The sequence below is a fragment of the Aspergillus pseudonomiae genome, assembly GCF_009193645.1.
Source record: "Aspergillus pseudonomiae strain CBS 119388 unplaced genomic scaffold BDV37scaffold_6, whole genome shotgun sequence".
NCBI lineage: Eukaryota > Fungi > Ascomycota > Eurotiomycetes > Eurotiales > Aspergillaceae > Aspergillus > Aspergillus pseudonomiae.
In genome coordinates, this window is record NW_022475998.1 from 127922 (window position 1) to 146944 (window position 19023).

General features: G+C 46.3%; 6 protein-coding genes and 1 non-coding gene across 7 annotated transcripts; 4 read left to right on the forward strand and 3 right to left on the reverse strand.

Moving 5' to 3' along the window:
* Positions 1-10: 10 nt before the first annotated feature.
* On the reverse strand, positions 11-889 carry BDV37DRAFT_295922 (uncharacterized protein; the record flags this gene model as incomplete). Its single annotated transcript, XM_032089993.1, has 1 exon — positions 11-889. Exon 1 carries the CDS (start codon positions 794-796, stop codon positions 11-13), a length of 786 nt encoding a protein of 261 aa, XP_031945714.1. The 5' UTR covers positions 797-889.
* Positions 890-1088: 199 nt separating this feature from the next.
* BDV37DRAFT_238593 (uncharacterized protein) lies at positions 1089-2021 on the forward strand. The gene is made up of 3 exons (XM_032080858.1): positions 1089-1300; positions 1350-1844; positions 1891-2021. The coding sequence occupies exons 1-3, from the start codon at positions 1178-1180 to the stop codon at positions 1954-1956; spliced, it is 684 nt and encodes a 227-aa protein (XP_031945715.1). The 5' UTR covers positions 1089-1177; the 3' UTR covers positions 1957-2021.
* Positions 2022-2301: 280 nt separating this feature from the next.
* On the reverse strand, positions 2302-4603 carry BDV37DRAFT_268431 (uncharacterized protein; the record flags this gene model as incomplete). The annotated part of the gene is made up of 5 exons (XM_032084180.1): positions 2302-2521; positions 2627-3067; positions 3141-3909; positions 3978-4170; positions 4232-4603. 5 exons carry the CDS (start codon positions 4601-4603, stop codon positions 2302-2304), a joined length of 1995 nt encoding a protein of 664 aa, XP_031945716.1.
* Positions 4604-5507: 904 nt separating this feature from the next.
* On the reverse strand, positions 5508-9544 carry BDV37DRAFT_278887 (ankyrin repeat-containing domain protein; the record flags this gene model as incomplete). The annotated part of the gene is made up of 5 exons (XM_032086187.1): positions 5508-7460; positions 7532-7567; positions 7608-7624; positions 8535-9143; positions 9196-9544. 5 exons carry the CDS (start codon positions 9542-9544, stop codon positions 5508-5510), a joined length of 2964 nt encoding a protein of 987 aa, XP_031945717.1.
* A 1050-nt stretch (positions 9545-10594) lies between these two features.
* On the forward strand, positions 10595-13913 carry BDV37DRAFT_295924 (uncharacterized protein; the record flags this gene model as incomplete). The annotated part of the gene is made up of 4 exons (XM_032089994.1): positions 10595-10882; positions 10939-11200; positions 11256-13465; positions 13521-13913. The coding sequence occupies 4 exons, from the start codon at positions 10595-10597 to the stop codon at positions 13911-13913; spliced, it is 3153 nt and encodes a 1050-aa protein (XP_031945718.1).
* Positions 13914-15971: 2058 nt separating this feature from the next.
* On the forward strand, positions 15972-16072 carry BDV37DRAFT_t30. Its single transcript has one exon. It is a non-coding gene; the product is annotated as a tRNA-Thr (tRNA).
* A 2218-nt stretch (positions 16073-18290) lies between these two features.
* BDV37DRAFT_172008 (uncharacterized protein) lies at positions 18291-19002 on the forward strand. Its single transcript, XM_032079351.1, has one exon. The coding sequence runs from the start codon at positions 18362-18364 to the stop codon at positions 18911-18913; it is 552 nt and encodes a 183-aa protein (XP_031945719.1). The 5' UTR covers positions 18291-18361; the 3' UTR covers positions 18914-19002.
* The last annotated feature ends 21 nt before the right edge of the window (positions 19003-19023 follow it).

Consider the following 19023-nt stretch of genomic DNA (forward strand, 5'->3'; position numbering starts at 1 on the left):
AAAGATGCAATCAATGGAGATACCAGTCCTGGTTATTTGCCGCGAGTATCCCCAGATACCAGATTGCAAGTAACGCAGTTAGTCTCGTCTGTGAAGTGGTACCCTTTGTAGTCCAGGGGATAGATGCCGAGAGCTCCAAATTGCCGTTTCTATCGAGCCGCCGGATAGCGACAAGTTCACGATCGGTTATAATAAAACCGTAGCGCGCATGATGTTGTTTCATGTAGAAATTGACTTGGGATAAGACCTGTTTAAATTCTGTCCGACTATGGGAGTTTTGGTGGTTTCTCAAATCAAGGGACCATTTGTAGGAAGGTTTGATTTTACTCGGGAGGCGGTTCGGTCTGGTTTTGGCCTCGAGATTCGGATTAAAGAAGGCAAAGTCGGGAGTGTAGTTATCAATAGTTGCAGCCATTGCACCAACATCGTAGTGTATAACAGTGAAATTACCCAGCTGTTGGGTAGACTGCATATATGAAAATCCACAGCGAAGAGCACGTATAATCCGGTTAGTTAGATAAGAGTTAATACGGGATCTGACTGCCGCCTCAGAGTTTATTGGCCGCGGAGGAGAAGATTGAAATGGTTCATCGTCAATTCGTGCGGCAGCTAAAAGGGTCCCGTACTGTTGTTGGATAGAAGTGAAGTTGAATCCTGCCCAGTGGCCCACATTTCTGATATCACCAGCTCCGTAATTATCATCCCGTGTGTTCTGTGGTGACTGTCCTTGTTCGATGATAGGCAGCAGAGGAGGACCATGTTGTAAGTACGTCATGAGGCTAACTTGGGTCGCCATGGTATATCAAAAAAAAGAAAAAGAAGATGCTGTCAAAAAGATCTGCAGAAGGAAGCCTGATACTGATACTTGTTTAGTAGGCGCTTAGAAACTAACCCAAATGTTTTCCTCTGTATATGACTTCATGGGTGCGTAGGAAACTACCGAAGTACTGTTTCAACCTCGCACAATATTGGAGGGATTGGCCAAGGAGAGAAGTCACATGTGCCGCACTTAAATTGGCAAGTGGGCGCTTATGACATCGAATCTTCGAAAGGGATGAGCATTCAACTTCCTATCTGATTGTGTCAGTCGGCCACCCAAGTTGGAAAGCCAACGCACGCACAACTTGCACTCAACCCTCGTCTTCCGCTTTGTACTTGCGATCTCCACATAGCCCTCATGTCTAATGAGATTGATGCGAAACTACTATCGGAGGTTGAATTCCTCGAAACGCTGAAGGAAAGTAAATACTCAGTGGTTTTCAAAGTCCGTTTCCAGGAAAGGATATGTGTTATGAAAGTGGTAAGTATTCTGAGTTATTTACTGGCTTCTTTCTTGCTTATGATTAAAGTATCATGATAGAGGCCCGTCTGAGTATGATCCCCCTGACCGCGAAGTCAATCTTTTTATTTCTGAGTCTACCGCATACCATCGAATGAAATCGAAGGGCTTATGCGAAAGGGGTGTTGTCCCAGATTTTTATGGGATAATGAAAAATATTCAGCCGGCTCTTTGTCCAAATCTTTATATGTTTTTTCACGACATACTGCCGCCTAATGCTATTTTTATCGAGTATATTCCCAATCTGCAGTCAATAGACCTATCCAACTTTTCAGTACAACGCCTGGCTAAGCTCCGCGAAATTCTTGATGATATTCACAGGGTACAAGTTCTTCATGGTGATGCAAAGCCCCGCAATATGATGGTATCTTTAGGGGAGTACGAGAGGGTACTCTGGATAGACTTTGACTCTGCCCAGACATTTTCAGAGGGTGGTCGTTCACCAAGACAGCAAGAGTGGATCGAAGAAGAAGATGAGCTGGTGGACTATTTTGTTGATGCCTTGGTAAGTTCTAGTGTTCTCGCTACGGCTTTTACTGACTGTCAAATAGGCTCGGGATTTCAAAGAAGGGAAGCTGAACCGTGCATATTCGTACTATTATGAGTGGTACATATAGGCGGGAAAAAGACCTAGCTGGAGAATAGTACTTTGTACACAACGTTAAAACCTGGTGCTCTAGATATCTTCAAACGAGTAATATCGAGTCGTTGGTTCTTATACCATATTAGTTCTTCTGGTGAAATCCAGCATCAGATACATAATTGAATGGCGATTAGGTGGTGGACTTTTCTGTATATTGTTATCTTTTTCTTTTTATCTGTCGGTCTCTTTGAAAAGAATATATTTGCCTTCTCTCTGTCGGTTTTCAGGGTCCTAAAACAGATGAATAGCTGGTAATAACTTATCAGACTGATTCTAAACTGCAAAGAACGCCAGGGTCTATGTACGAGGAGCTTGGAATTTACTGGTAAACCCAGCCGTGCTGTGGCATATGCACTTCTGCGCTTGAAAAGGTGCAATGTCTCACCGGTTCCCTCCCTTCAACCTCTCCCCATTGCAGCGGCAATACTGATTCATCTTCTCGGGATAGGTCCGCTGGATTCACATTGGCATGACAAGCGGCTGCAATAGCCAGACTACAGCTCCCGGCGACTGGCATCCCAGACTTGAAACGTCTGAAGCTCAATCCGATAAGAGCACCCAGAGCGACAGCTCCAACCGAAATGGTTGCCACAATGGCCAATGCCGAATACCCACAGGTTATTATATCGTTGGTGGGATCTCACTGCTGATCCACCGTGTACGCTTCGATCATGACAAGGAAAAGGCTCTCGGATATGAGCCAGTGCACGAGCGTTGATACAATCATGAATGGAATGGCGTAGCGGTATGGCAAAGAGAGGAAGTACGTGCTTCGTTGTGTGCCCATTGGCTCGGAAGAGACTCGCAGTCCTTTCCGCTGGCTTGCATACTGACTCCATTCATGAGCTAGGGCCATGGTCGTGATAAGACCGTTGCATGCAAAATATAGCATGGAGAGTATGAGTTGGGGTAGATTTGCCACTAGGGTATTGGCCACCACTGACGAAATTGTGTATCCCCCAGAAGAGATCAGTGTTTGGGTGCTAATTTGCCCTAGCCCGACACTCCAGATTCCGGTCGAGTCGAAGGAGAGCATTAATCCGAGCGCAAGGAGGGCGCCGCAGGCTACAAGAGCAACTGAATAACTGCATATTATCAGTCAATTCATTTTTACTAGCAATGTAGAGAACTAGACAGAGATGGAGGTCGAGTACTGACCATGTGATCCCAAGTGACCATCTCCTGCGAGACATAGCCGACCGCCATCTTTTTGGGTTTGCATCGAACTTCATGGTTCTGCTGATTCTGGAAGATTTTCTTACAGATTCCATAGTCAATAGACACATGCCTCGCGAGCATTGGTCGGGTGCTCTCAAGAAAGATGAAACTGCGTCACCAGTGGTAAGAAGGGGAGAGTCCTTCAAGTTGAAAGCGACATAGCACAAGACTATAGCCTTCACAATATTAAATGCGATCACAATGACCACCAAATACAAACTGTACTGTAGCTTGCAATGTGGAGTAGGCTCCTCAACAAGGCAGTACTCTGATTTATACCCACCCACTGTCCAATTGTTTTCGGCTACTCGAGCTTGGACTTGTGGTAGAGAAGTGATGCATGGAGTCAATTGCCACTCATATTTATGATGTTCCAAGTCTTCACATATCCAGTTATATCCACTTGCACCGACAACGGCTACGTTAGTTTTAAAGACCTGTTGCGTATACACAAGATTGAAATGATCGGCCGGAGTGGCGTTGCCTGTCACTAAAATGAGACTGCCATATGTCGACTGAAATGCAGTGGCATACGCATTGACACACGCGGAATTGTCAAGTCGGCGTAGGGTGCCGTTTTGCGCTTTCGCATGCAGTCTGAGAGCTGCTTGTCGGTTCCCGTTATCCCCAAAGTCCGATTCTATAACCGAAACAGCGGTGTCATTCGGTGAACCGTTTGCGGCAAAGACATGATAAGCGTTGGCGGACACTGACGAGAAAACGGTAGAATTGTACCTAGGGTCTGAATATTAGTTGAAACTTACAAGATTATAAGACACGTTGAGAACGCGACGAAGCAAGGCGCGTACATCAAATGGAGAGGAAGAGAGGAGAAGGCTAAACACATCCACAGCCAGAACCGTTTCTTGGTTATTTGGGACAGGTTTCGCACACTCAACACACCGACGTCGAGCCATTGTCCGGTTCGATGGGCTGTGTCAACCTCTTTCCTCGTTGGTGCACCCAAAACCTGCTGCTTTATAGTGAGTTTGTGTATGCGTATGGTGTTAAGAAAAGTGTCTCAAGCATACCATACAGTAGTTGCTTGCACTCAAGAGAGAGGTGCTTAAAATGTTAATGACCAAGTGAAAGCCTATACCAGCATTTCGGACCTTCTTACAGTCCCCCGCGTAGAGGACTCCTTGACCATCTTGAACATGGCGATGCTGAACAGCCCATAAGGTAAAGCCTAGATTGAAGACAAGCACAACCACGGAAATCACGCATCCGAACAAAAGCGTGCGCCTCCAACCAACGAACTGTTCTTTAAATGGCTTCGGCCTATTCCTGTCTGATTGAATGTCTGGATGTCTGAATTCATATTGGTAATCTTTGTTCTTGCTTGAATTGCCATCGGAACGCATCAGTGGTTCCGCATCTCGTCGAAGAAGTGTCAACTCCATATGTTGGACGTAGAGTGAGAACTGTATCAACTTGAAGCAGACAATGGACGCAAATTAAGAATATTTTGGTTTCGGGGAAAGGCTGGACTTGGGGCTCTCATGACTTTGACAATCCCCCTAGGGGACGGCATAAAACTTAGAGGCGTCTCTATTTATTTGATTCTGGGCTGTGTTCGGTCGAAGGCAGCCATGTCTGGACTGCTTAACCCGCAGCTCAAATCCTTCGCGTCAGGTTATCAAAAAGATTAAATGGGTGCCTCGTATTCTGTGATGCCGATCACAACGGACCCGCTGAGCCATTCGCGACTTCACGGGAACTGTTTTAAGTTCAGCCAGGAATATGTTCGAGTCCTGTGATAGGGAAGAGTAAAATGCTCCTGTCTGGATATGGGGTTTTGCCTGGATGATCCCGAGCGCTATGGATCGACCTCTTCCACTAACTGTTGGCTTGCGCACATACCCCTGCTTGATTTGGTCAAGCTTCATCGCATCGGTTCGTGTATCCAAATCTCCTCATGACCAACGATTATCTGATACAGTGTACCCCGGAATGTCTCTGGTGCTCGACGTTCTAACAGTCACAGTGACCCGATAATCTCAATTACAGTACAACCCAGTCGAGTACTAGTAACCAATATATTATCCTATTGCTGGGGTAGAGTACTGCCCCACGTCGATACTCAATCGCAAGTCGCCGTCGACTGCAAAGAGAGACCCAAAATGCTTCAATAGACGGTATCATAGTCCCCGAATGGGGTGGTACTGTGGCATGGCATCCAGATAGCCTCGGTAGCGCTAGCTCTCCGCCAGAACCTAACTTTCATTCGTCATCACTCCTTTCTTCCACCTTAAATGGGATATAGGTTTCCCCAGTGATTGTACTCTGTCAAGTAGTTCTATGTACTCACTGTCCGCGTGTCAGCCTGTCATAATACGCTTCACGCCTGTCAGCAAGGTAACTAGATGCACTCTTCCCTCCATTGTCTTTTGCTTCTGGGTCCGCACCATGGCTAACTAATAAGTTGTACACTGTGGAGGAATCCGCGTAGGGGGACAACGGGGCCTTGTGTAGCGGTGTTTGACCATATTCGTCTCGGGCGTGGATATCTAGACCCCACCGCAGGAGCGCACGTATTGCATCAGTGGCACCTTCTAGGGATGCATGATGCAAGGCTGTTTGTTGCAACGCATCTCTGGCGTTTTTGTCAGCGCCAGAAGTGAGGAGCGCTTCAAGAGCTGCAATGTTTCCTTGCATAGCTGCCCGGTGAAAGGGCCTCTTGCCCTCATAACCTTCTGATTCGATGTTTGCACCGTGCTGAAGAAGCAAAGGTATTAGATGGGCCTTATTGGAATCAATCGCACAACATAGCGCATTTCCACGACGTCCAGTCCGGTTCAAAGATACGAATTCGATGTCAGCGCCGTACTCGACTAGTAAGTTGATGCACTTCTCTTGATTATGCCCGATTGCAAATGCCAAGGGTGTATACCCGTAATGGTCCATTACGTCGGTCTTTGCACCAGATTTGAGAAGGACACGGACAACCTCTGGATGATGATGACGGACTGCAACATGAAGCGCTGTTTCCTCTGAGATATACGCCTTTTCTTGTATATCTGCACCCTTGTCAAGAAGGAGCGATACCACTGCTACAGAGCCGCTGCATGCCGCATTCAGTAGATCACACGAACCCACTGCTGCCCCGGCATCCAGAAGTAAAGTTATCACCTCTGCGTAGCCGTACCTTGCAGCTAACTGTATCGCGGACCTTCCCTGTAGTCGTGCGGAAACAACAAATCCGGTCTCCAGAAGTAGCTTGACTATGTCTGTACAACCACGCTTAGAAGCAAGAGGCAAGGCCGTTGCTCTGTGTTGAGCATGATGTTGCGGCACCATGTCCCTTTCTAACAAGACTTTAACAATGTTAAAATTCCTACCATAAATGGCAAAGTGCAAAGCACACCACTTTAGGTCATGTTGGGTTGACTTTATCTGCGCGCGAGAAGAGTACATGTGGACTCCTTTGTCAAGCTGAATGCGTGGGTTCACAAAATAGTCTTCACGATCCTTTAAGACCAGGAGTTTGAAGATGTTCTCATGTCCCCCCTTTGCCGCCAGATGCTTTGCACCTGGAAAAGAAGGGTCATGAGGCATTTCGGCACCTCTATCGAGAAGAATCTTGACAGTTCCCTCATGCCCCCCCTGGGCGGCCTTAATCAAGATACCTGAGAGCTTGCTGCCTATAGACCATAGTATTCGCTTAGACAACATCGCCACAACTTCTTCATATCCAGCTGAAGCGGCAGCGCTCAGCGCCTGTATACCACGTCGAGATGAAGGCCGCGCGCCATGCTTCAACAACAGTGGGATAGCCCACTCGCAGTTCCGCACGGCGGCTGTCTCGAGTAAATTTTCCACCACAGTCGTTTTTGTCATATACCAGATCCTTCGAAGACGGATCTTGTCAAGGAACTCCAAGAACGGTTCGGTGGGTAAACGCACAAGAAGCATCCGCACAACTGACTCCTGGCGACAAACAATGGCAGCAGTCAAGCATTTCTCTAAGCAAGTCAAGCTTATTAAGTGTGAATTTGCGAGTAGTAATTTGTGGACCAATGCGTCATATCCTTCCTCACATGCGATATGGAGTGCTTTTTCTGGGCCCGTATTCATATACCAACATTTCGACGTCAACGGCTCCAGTTGTGCAAGACACGTTTGGAAAGACGCTCGGGGAACGGTAGATATTAAAGCGGCGAGGAAGTGGTTCCCTGCCAGTTTGAGTCGGAAACGATCCAAGACGGTCAGATAGGAGACAATATATTTTATGGTGTCTGCTGGTAAAGAAAGGAACCCCTTTCAAGAAGTGAGAGTCAATGACTATCCTCACAGTGAAAGAAAAGGCCACACGTGTCAGCCTCACGTACCATCGCAACCGGGGCCATAAACGTGTTCTTTGAACCCTTTTTAAACATGTCAGCCTGATGGTCCCTTCATACTAACCTTAGGAGCAATGTACCCTGTCGGTTGAGAGGGTTAGACGTTTTAGTGTCCCGAACAGAGACGCATGCCCTCCCTTCTCTTTTCTGCTGCCGTCTATCGCCCGGCTGGTCATGATGGGCGGGGGGTTAACTCATAGTAGTGTGGTATTCAGTGACGAGAGTTGTTGATAAGTCACTGTCGCTGCAGTATGTAGCGTTAGCGAGAGCCTCCTTTCCCCTCTTTTCCACTTGCCGGTCGCCGCGTAACTCTGATTAGCGCTTCCGAAGGGCGTGCTCGTATTCCTAGTCTCCCAGCAACAAGACCATGCATTTTATACTCACACTAAGTCACGAGCTTTTTGGCAGTTCGACAGGTCAATGCTGGATAATAATATCTTCAATTAATATATATGCAATGTAGACAAGGGTATTGGTTATTCCGGTGGTTTCTCTATCGATATATCAGACAATATCTGTATACAATCTATGCAAGGGCCGACTGAGTGTTGTAAACATCGCTTCATGCAGTGTCTTTGGGAAAGTCATCCTCCCAACCAGAGACATCATTGACGCTGATTTGTTGGTAATCAAATTATTCAAGAGCATGAGACGTCATGGACCTTGGTAACGCTGGCCAAATATATTCCGATGGATACAGCTGATAGAAGGGGGAGAACAACATGTGAGAATAAAGATAAAGTAAGAAGTTTCTATGGAAGGAAATTAGATGGGGCGTCATTCATTGCCCATATACAGTATACCTACAAGTCTTACATTCTTGGCTTGTCAACATTGAGAAGCAATTCGTTCACGGCCGTTGACGCCGAAGAGATCGCCCCAGTAATCCAGGCATGATGTAAGCTTAAATGCTCCCCAGCAAAATAAATGTTGCCCTCGCACCTCCCTATTTCCTTGGAAAAACGAGAAAACTGACCAGGGAGATACATACATCCCCCTGTTGACGAATGGCAGGACCAGCTGATATCGAATGCTTCGATGAACTCCTCATAAACGTCCAATGCTTCATCTTCCCCAGCAAACAATGTTCTGAGGTCGTGCAGAGCTAGTTGGACACGATCTTCAAACGGCATGGCACTCCACCGTACAGCGTCTGCCATCCAGGAGTACAAGAGTAAAACACCAGACCTATTAGCTCCCAGGTCATTGGACGGATAGATCACCCATCGCACTCTAAGATCGGTCATACTTTGGCCTCCAAAGCATGGGGTAGCAAATGTTTCCCAGAAACGAGATCGAAAGTGGATGCCCATCTTATAAAGTGGTTCATAATAAGTAGCACTTATTGCCTGCTCCTTGACGAAACTCCAGCGCGGTCGTTCCAACATATTTTTCAGTGATGAGAGAGGTATTGCCATGATAACCCTGTCAAATACTCTGGTTATAGTAGAAGAGGCCCCCTGAATCACAAGACTAACCTTTTTGCCAGGACTCGTATGAACCTCTCTGACGGCTGCGTTCCTGTGAATATTGTGGGCTCCAACGAGACTGGCGATGGCATCAATCAGCCGGGACATGCCACCTTTGATTGTAACCCATTCTATTTTGAGCTGAATTAGTTGACGTGTTCATCCAGATTGAGATATACTCACCTTTGGTACCAAAGTCTAGGTACTGCATAATGACCTCCGTGAAACTTAAATCATATTGATTGGTTTGACTCGTCATCATCTCCACAAAGTCGATCACTTGGTGTGGCCATTGGACAACCTGGCGTAAATACTGGCGAAAAGACATCTCGTCATATTGGAGCACGCATTTGAAACCTGCCTCGAAGTCATTCGCTAAAAGTGTCATCCACTCTCCAATCGCACCCTTCAAAAGATCCTGCGCGCTCTGATTACAATATTCGTCCGGTAATCCGAGTTCAGCCGCCAAACTGATGTCTTTGGCCTTTCTCTTCTTTCCGCGCACAAATACTATATTGTTCTCATGTGTCATGATGTAAGGGATGAATTCAATCCTCATCTCACGAGACGTGTGCTGATTTAAATGCCTCGTGAGATTGAATACTGGACGGTGTATCGAAGTACAAGGTATGCGCATGGCTCCGGCCTCAAAATATGGATCGTCATTCAATGTGTTTGGTGGGAAGTGGTATGTATATATTCGGCCGCCGAGGCGGTTGGTTGCTTCAAAAAGCGTCACTTGGAACCCTTGTTGAATCAGCAGTAATGCTGAATAGAGACCTGAGATCCCTCCGCCAACAACACCGACATGCATTTGGAGCTTAGGCTGTAGACATAAATCAATACCAATGAAGGAGAACCAGGCCGCATGCTATGGTCTATTGTCAACTCGTCCGGTGTAGGGGGCACCACTACTCGGCATATAACAGAGACTATGCTATCAAGTACGCATGGCCATCCTCCATAATTCCGTCGCATAATAATCATATTGCAATTGATTGCATTTAAGTGCAGCATGCGTCGATCAGATGATTATTGCCCCCTGACATATCACATACCGCCGCCTCCAATGGCTTACCACCTTGACCACACCGCTACAGATGGCCACGATACCCGAGGTTCTCCGGAGATGTAGGCTGCTGAGCTTGTCAGCGCTCATTGGGGCATTCAATGGATAGTCCCGACTTACAATGCATGTCTGCCGCTCAGTCTGTTGAACAAGCTATCCAGGAGCCAACTATGTTGCCAGCCTCTTGTAGAAACCCATTCTCTCCATTTTCTCATTCTGTACGCGGTTGGCAGCTACTCGGTTCGGGTCCGCGCAATGGTACAGGTACTTACCTACCAAAGCTACCGAGGTAGTTGCCTTCACGCAGGCATCCTCAATCCTGCCACCCTTTTTACAAGTCAGTAGAGAGATGGTGGCGGTGAGAAGTGATATTTGACTTTCATCTGCATGTGGATTGCTTCCCTGTGACGCATTCATCTTCTGAGAAGGCCTAATATACTGAGCCGATATCTTATCTGTGCCATATCACTCATCACAACATTACTACTGTTATCAGTGGAAAAAACCAATAGCATGACGGTTACTCCTGAGACTCGTGGAGCATTGCTTCCACATGTTGTCGATAACTTAGCGGAGGCCAGTTCGGCTGCTATTTTTTGCGTGCATCCCATTTCTCCCGACATCTCTGACGGGTGGCAAAGTATCACCTTCAAGGTTCTCGCCCAGGCCGTCAATAACCTGGCATGGTGGATAACAGACAGCATTGGACATGGCAAGGGCCTCGAGGTATTGGCGTATATTGGTGCAAATGATGTACGATATGCCATTTTTTTATTGGCTTGCTTGAAGTCTGGATATGTGGTAAGAACAAGAGTATCCAACATTCTCTCGGGCTTAATGGCTAATAAACTACCTAGGCATTCTTTATATCTCCACGGAACCAGGCAGGGGTTCATTCAAGCCTGTTGCAGTCCACAGCATGTTCCAAGCTGGTTTTTAGCGCCGAGCGCGAAAGAGAAGCGACCGATATCAACACCGAGGAATCTAACATGAAGAAATGGGAGATTCCGTCGCTGTGGGAGCTTCTTCATCGCAAAGGGGGTGCATTTCCCTTCAATAAAACGTTTGAGGCTGTCAAGGATGAGCCGGCAGTCGTTATTCATAGCTCAGGCTCGACAGGTTAGTCCATTCATTCTATCATTAACATCATGAATCACCGGCTCACTAAAGACAGGCACTCCCAAACCTGTGTACTTGACCAATGGTTATCTCTCAGTTCTCAACAATATCACAACACTAGCGACACCTGCAGGAAGAACCAATATAATGCCCAGTTCTATGGAGGGTAGAGGTCCCATCCTATCCATGAGTCCGTTCTTTCACATGATGGGTCTCTACATGTTCACGGAATCAATTTTCCATGCGACCCCTTTCGTACAGTTCCCTGACAGGCCAATGACCATCGATTTATTTAGCCAGGTTGTCAAGGCTACTCGTCCAGCGCACGCAATGCTTCCTCCATCAGTTATAGAGGAGCTAAGCGCTTCCCCAGAAGGGCTGAAATCATTGCAAAGCTTCCACGCAGTGATCTTTAGTGGAGCACCGCTCTCATCTGACGTTGGCAATAGACTGGCGAGCACGGTTCAGCTGTGTTCTTTCCTTGGCTCTAGTGAGGCAGGTGTTATCCCAGTTCTGGTGCCAGAGGACAAAAAGGACTGGGCATATTTTGAATGGAACCCATCATATGGTGTTCATCTGTTGCCTGTTGCGAGAAACCTATACGAACTCATCCTCTGCCGGCCCGGAAATGGCGAGCGAGATTTTCACGGCATCTTTCACGTGCTCCCTGATCAGTACACCTACCATACGAAAGATCTCTTCAGTCCCCACCCCACAAAACCTAACCTCTGGCAGTTCCAGGGGCGTCTCGATGATGTTATCGTGCTCAGTAACGGTGAGAAGTTCAATCCGATCTTGATGGAGAGGAAGATCGAGAGCCACCCTTTGGTCTCAAGAGCAATTGTTACTGGTCAAGGAAGGTTTCAGGCCTCGCTGCTTGTGGAACCTATCTGGGAAAAACTGGGCGATGCTTCTGAAGATTCCCTTATTGATCAGATATGGCCACTTGTGCAGGAAGCCAACCGCCTTGCTCCCGGTTATGGAAGACTGTTTCGGTCGACCATCGGCATGACCTCGAAGACCAAACCATTCAAGGCATTGCCCAAGGGCTCAATCTCACGTCGGCAAGTAGTTGTTGATTATGCCCGGGAGATTGAGGAGATCTACGCCCGCCCAGATAGAGAATTCGTGGGGAAGTTACCCAGTAATGCTTCTCCTCTGGATCTTTACAATTACCTTCCACATGTTGTCTCCTCTGCCCTCAATATACAGGATATTCCGGAGGACTTCGATCTTTTCTCTCGTGGAATGGACTCTTTACAGGTTCTCCGTCTTGTAAAGGCCTTGCAGGGTGTACTTCGTTCTCACTTCCCCGGTAGCAACTTCGAAGCAATTACTAGCCAACACTTGTATTCCATTCGGAATATGGACAGCCTTACAAAGTTCATGTATTCGTTGGCCACGGGGAATAGTGAAGGTGTCAAATCACCTGTGGATCTTGACCAGTCCCGGTCCAAGAAATTTGCAGCTTCCGTCGAGAGGTTCACATCCAGTCTTCCCACAAACCTATCTCAGAAAACAGACAAGAAAATTAGAACAGGGAGCACGGTGCTAGTGACAGGCTCAACAGGATCTCTGGGTACTTATCTCCTGAGCAAGCTTATTGATCAACCAAAGGTCGAACGAATATTCTGCCTGAACAGGGCCGAGGATGCTCTATCCAGACAACATCAAAGCTTCAAAGACAGAGGCTTGGTCTTCCCCCCGTCCGCCCTGTCTAAGGTCACGTTCTTTCAATTCAGTCTGGGCGAGGAAAGGCTTGGTCTGACACAATCACAATATACTACGTTACAGACCTCTGTCAATACTATATTCCACTGTGCGTGGAATGTGAACTTCAACCGGAGTTTTGCCGACTTTGAAGATATTGAGCTCCGAGGGCTTTCTCAACTATTGTCTCTGGGTATGGAATGTGAGCATGAAGCCCACTTCCATTTTCTCTCATCCATCTCAGTTGTTGGGAGGTGGGGAGTGAAGAATGATTATGACACCGGCGTACCAGAAACTATTGTCGAAGATGCAGCAACGGTACCTTTGCAAGGTTACGCGGAGGCGAAACACGTCGGGGAGAGAGTCTGTGCCGCGGCTGCAGCTCGTTATGGCCTTCCCATCACTATCTACAGGGTTGGGCAGCTTGGAGGCCCCACGACGGACAAAGGAATGTGGAATAAACAAGAGTGGCTACCAGCCCTCATCATAACATCCAAGGCGATCGGCGAGGTTCCGCAAACTCTTGGCCAGGTGCCAATAAATTGGATACCTGTAGTAAGTACAACAGAAAGTAAAATATTTTTAAGATTTGGGTTAACAACCATGACAGGATACTTTAACACAAATCGTCCTCGAAATCGCCGATTCGCGTCAACACTACCAAGCAGGGAAAACATTTTCGCTCTTTAACCTTGTTAACCCTACCGTTGTCCCATGGGAATCGCTCATCACGGCGATACAAAAACGATTCTCTACGAATGTTGTCGCTGACGAGACGTGGCTCGCGCGTCTTGACAGCATCGAGAATATAACAGATGCTGATCTTGCAAATAAGCCAGCGTTGAAAATTCTCGATGTTTATAGACGTCTGTTCGCGAAAGACACATATCCCAAGTTCAGCATAATAACGAATAAGGGCCAGCATGCTAGTTATACCATGCGCAACATTCGGCCTGTGGATGCAGACTGGATGGATCTCTGGATGAAACAGTGGGGGCTTTAAGATCTTACATTGAATCAAAGTATAGTTCCATAATTTGGTGATTTCGGACGAGGTTTAGATAGTCTATACCAGTGAAAAAGGCTCTTTATGTTGCTCATTGTTGGAGAGCAAGCACAAGACGACATGGGCCCTGGTAATAGTGCTCTCATCAGAGTTGGCACCGAGATTATAGTACTTAAGCCGCATCTCTCTAGCATCACTTGAGAGATCTATTTATTCCAGGACTCATGTTACACCCGCAGTAAGCTTTGGTGGTTTCTTTTAAGCAAGTGTTATCAGTGTCATAAGTCCTGTAGCCAAACTTCGATCGACAGTAAACAGTATCCTTCAACGCTATGAATTACAGGAAGCTGCATCGCATAGGTATTACCCTCATGTTCGTCGGACAAATGTGGACCGAAAATCAATGCAGATCAGGTCCAGTTTATCGGAAATGAGTTATCCTTGCCCAAGCTGCGGAATGCAACCCTAACCACTGTTCTCTCGTTAAGTCCTGTTTGTATCCTCTGCTCGTATCCAAAGTCTTGAACTCTACCCTACCGTACATCGTCTCAAGTGGACGAATACTTCATCATGGGAAGATCGCCTCGATGGAGTATTTTCGCGTTCCTCCGCGATGGCTTTTCGTCCAGATCACAGACGAAACAGGCGCCTGCGGATGGGGGGAAGCTTCCCTCAAGATTGCTCTTCTTATAGTCCGATTATTACCGTTGCAACCATCCCAAATTTTGCTTGTAGTCAAGTTTGGGACATGCGGCGGACGAAGATACGTAGCAATGCGGCAACCTGTAGGATTTCAAATCCGATCTGATCCACGGAATCTACTTCTACCTAAAGCATCATTGCACAGAGCTAGCTGCAAGAATGACCTCGTCCGGACTCTAATATATTGCGGAGCGTACCACAGTATTTCTTACATAAGTACGATAACTTTATGTCAATTCTCCTTCCATTCGTTTGGGTCGCAAGTTCAACGTTGGCCTCTCTGGACATTCATAGGAGAGTGATTTCATCTAGAGGCCATGAACCGATTGCTTCTTCGCTGCCAGCCTGAAAATATCGCTATGTTCATCGATTCTGTCGGCATGGTACGCGGCTGAACTCCACGGAACCCTGCTCAATAAGAAGCGTTCACCGACATGGTTTTCAACCTTGACGTCAGGAAAACCGGCAGACGCAATACTCGTAGCGAGGAACAGGCTCCGAATATGAGAATGCGCCGTGAGCTCAGCAAAGGAAATGGGATAGGCCGTTTTGTTATCGGAATCAGGCTCGCCGAAGATAGGTTTATAGCAGCTCCAGATCCTCATCAGGGTGAGAGGGCCATATAGTATTGTATTAGCAAAGCATACAGTATACTATTATTACTGAAATAAGATACATGTATCTCATCTTTCCAGGTTCATGGATCCAATACTGAGGATCGGTGTATTCCCTAAGAGGTTAGGCTTCTCTTGGCATACAGCTGGGTGAATGAATTTTAGTCGGGTTCAGGCTGGGTCCAGCGGCAAGTACCTCTCTGACAGTAGTAGTCTGCGATAGAACGGTCGGATTTATTGAGCACATTATAGCTAATAATCAAGATGGTACAAACTAGCAAATATATACGTAGATTAACAATGTAAGAACGTGTGTCTTCCAATACTTAGTGGGTAACCTGGCAAGAACTGCCAATGTGTATCATTATATATTTTCTTACATGATATGCTCCTCTTTGAAATCAGACCAGGTAATACTAGTAGTCGTAATGGGATCCCTGAAAAAGCGTGTTGTTTAGACGAGACAACCAGAACTTCATGCTGCCACAGTGACGACTAAATAAGAATGAAGCAAATTAGAATCACAATCTGTCAATGACTTTGTTGTCGTCAACGCAACAAATGGCCATCCTAGGCCGCTTGCCTATTGAGGCTAGTCTACCATTTTTGGGAACAATGGGAAGGCGGTCTATCATGGATTAGATCACCATTTGCACAAAATCAACACCAAGCCCTATCTGACTTTATATCAGCTTATTTGCAATATAGACTGTGCTAGATTGGGTTATATCACCAACCAGCCCTTGTAGCTCAGTGGGAGAGCGCATCACTCGTAGCCTTAGGCATCCTGCCTTTGATGTTGACATGATGAGGTCCGCGGTTCAATCCCGCGCGGGGGCAATATTTTTGCATTTTTGGCGGAATTTGTGTGGTAATGGGCTAATATTGATGAAGTCACATCATCTTCGAAGTGTGTGTGTGCCACATGGTATCCGCTTGAAATATCCCATACTGCTGGCTCCAACCAAACCTTTGTATGTATGTACAGTTCAAAGTAGTTCTTGAAATCAAGGTCCTCTTCCTCTTGTTATTCTGGTCCCCGACCCATTTTCGACTGGGCCTTTATGAGGCACTTTTAGCGGCCACAGCCTGCTATGTATCACCACGGAAGAACTTAATATAATGAGAGTTTGAGACTTGTTAAACCATAGGTAAAACGTATGAAGTCCTGCTGCAACTTAGGGCTATATTCTGCCGGCATTGCCAGTTTAGGCAGGCGGCTTGCCACGAGGCTTACCATGATTAATCTTCGGTTTCTCATTGCTGCCAAAGCTGTTTCTGATAAAATTGGAAGCTTTAGTAATTTATAGATTGTTTAACATATTGGGCTGGAATTGGAAACATGGCCTGAGACATCAGTGTCTAAATTTAAGGCTTCGCGTACGATGTATTAACTGCTGCATGTTGGTATGGCCACAGACAGACTGCCAGTGGTCATGGATGGATATATTCTCGTGCAGTTTATTATACCTTGGAAGGAGTGTTGAATTGCGTGCAATGCCATTGCTGTTTAATCTGCATTGCCAGGTCTTTTTCAATCAGGTTAGCAGTTCTACTGATGATTGGGTTGTCTTCGAAAGTTGTTGATTGCCATGATAATATTATTCGGTGTTTCCTCGATTTTGTCAGCATTTGTTTTCGTTTTGCTTGCCATAGATGTCTCCATATATGTCGCACGAGTAGTATTGATCACACTGGACTAGACACCTAGCTACGAATAAATATCTCAACGGAGCTTGATAATTGGCGAGCTGTTCTTCACCTCACTGTCACAAGAGCTCTAACACTGCCGTTTGAAACCTAATTATCTTTGTTCTGCAGTGTTAATTTCTATAGATCTGCCATTTTCAATGGCCAACAGCTCGCATACATGCTAACTTTTCCTGGTATCATAATAGCATAGCACATTGACGATCAATCTATGATATCGTTCAGTAAATGATTTTATTCTCAAACATGCGTCGCGCGCCACCATAGGTCTGCTTTCCTATTTTCAAGTCAGTTTCGAATGCGCTTCACATATAAGATATCATGCCTAGACTATGTTGCAACTAGATCTCACATCTCATAATACTGTCAGCATATTCCAGTGTCTGAGCTCTTTTGTTTCGAATCATTGTTTGTGGAGGCATATCCTATGAGTAGTATCGTCCTCGAGAAGTCAAATGGGTACTTCAAGAAGTGCGGTTGTTAGAGGAACTTCGGAAATGCTTAGATTGGTTGCATGCGCAGACTCTGAGACTTCTAATATGGACTACTAATGGTGTATATAGATCCTGGTATTACTATAAGCCTTCGATGATCTGATAGATAGTTGACAGCTACCTTATCGTACAGATCGGAATGAGTAAGATGTCTTGACATCCTGGAACTCTCAGAACTGCTTGTCGCGCTGAATGTTCAGTACCATCACTGACACTATTTGGAGTCAACGGAAATGCCTACGGTGGATACCTTGACAATCGAGATTCAACCCTTCTTCTCGATTTTCTGTTTCTCTTCACCAAAACTAGCTAGTTACTATCATCCTATCTGCTTACCATATCCTTCCCAAATTCTCCTCCACCAATTCTCTTCTTTCCATATATTGTTCTCTCACCATTCATTCAATTGCTCTCTCGGGCTTATTCGTGGAATCCGAACAGGTCAAGCATGCAAAAAATGAGCGACATTGAAAACAACTGCCGGAAAAATCGCCGGTGCGGATCAGATATGAGCGTCATCATTCATGAACTGAGATAGTCGTTGTTCACTGTAAGTTTAAGGTGCTGGTGATCACAAATGGTATCCAAACATGCTGTGATAATACACGCTTCTCATACACCTTACATTGCAGACCAACTTATTCTTACAATGAAGTTGCCATTTTCTATTTCTCCCAAATTTATACTAATCTGATTAGGCTGAAAGATACGCATTAGGGTACCAGCAGGTCATTTGCACTTGATAACGTGACCCCTCAATCCCAAAAGAGTCGACGGTGCAACTCCTCACTCCCACTTCAACAGTTCAACTTTCTCTAATCAAGCAACGTTGAACTGTTTATAGTGACACAACTCTTATCACACCTATCTCACAGTCTAATAAACATTACCCTGCTCCCCCAACTACATTTTATCTTTTACGAGAATGAAGAGACCCGAACTTGTGTTGTTCGTTGCGCGGGCCGACTGTGAAGAAGAAGGGTGGCAGGAATTTCTAAACCATAGCTTGTCATACACACGTGCCGCGTACGTGAACCACTATGGCCCTCTTTCTGAGGAACTGCCTTTCCTCGTCTTCGCCCAATCATCCACCAGGAAATTCACTTCTGATACCGTACCAAGCACCATAACCGAACTCCTTACCCGAGGTAAGGAGACCGGGCTGCCCGTTGTCATCGTGATGAATGGATGGGATAGCCTTACTACGAATTCAGTTGTGATGGTCAATCTCTTTGGCCCATGGATAAGCGATGTCGCCATATCTCTTCGTGTATTCGCGGACGAACCGCGCAGATTCTTTGAGGTTTCGGTGGTGCACGCGATAGAGGCCTTGCGAGGGGATCATGATGATGAAGATGATGAGGCTCCCGATCTTCCTTACGACACACAACTCTTCCTGGACAAATTTCATGCACTTCACTACATGGGAATCACCGGAAATCTAAGCCCACCAAGTGCCGCGGCGTTTAGACAGTAGCTCTTCGTTTAGTCTGGGCGATATCGAGTACGAGACGTCAATGGAAGACATGCTTCAGCTTAGAGCCGGGATGAGATCACAACCATAAGAGATCAGGCTTGCGGAATCAT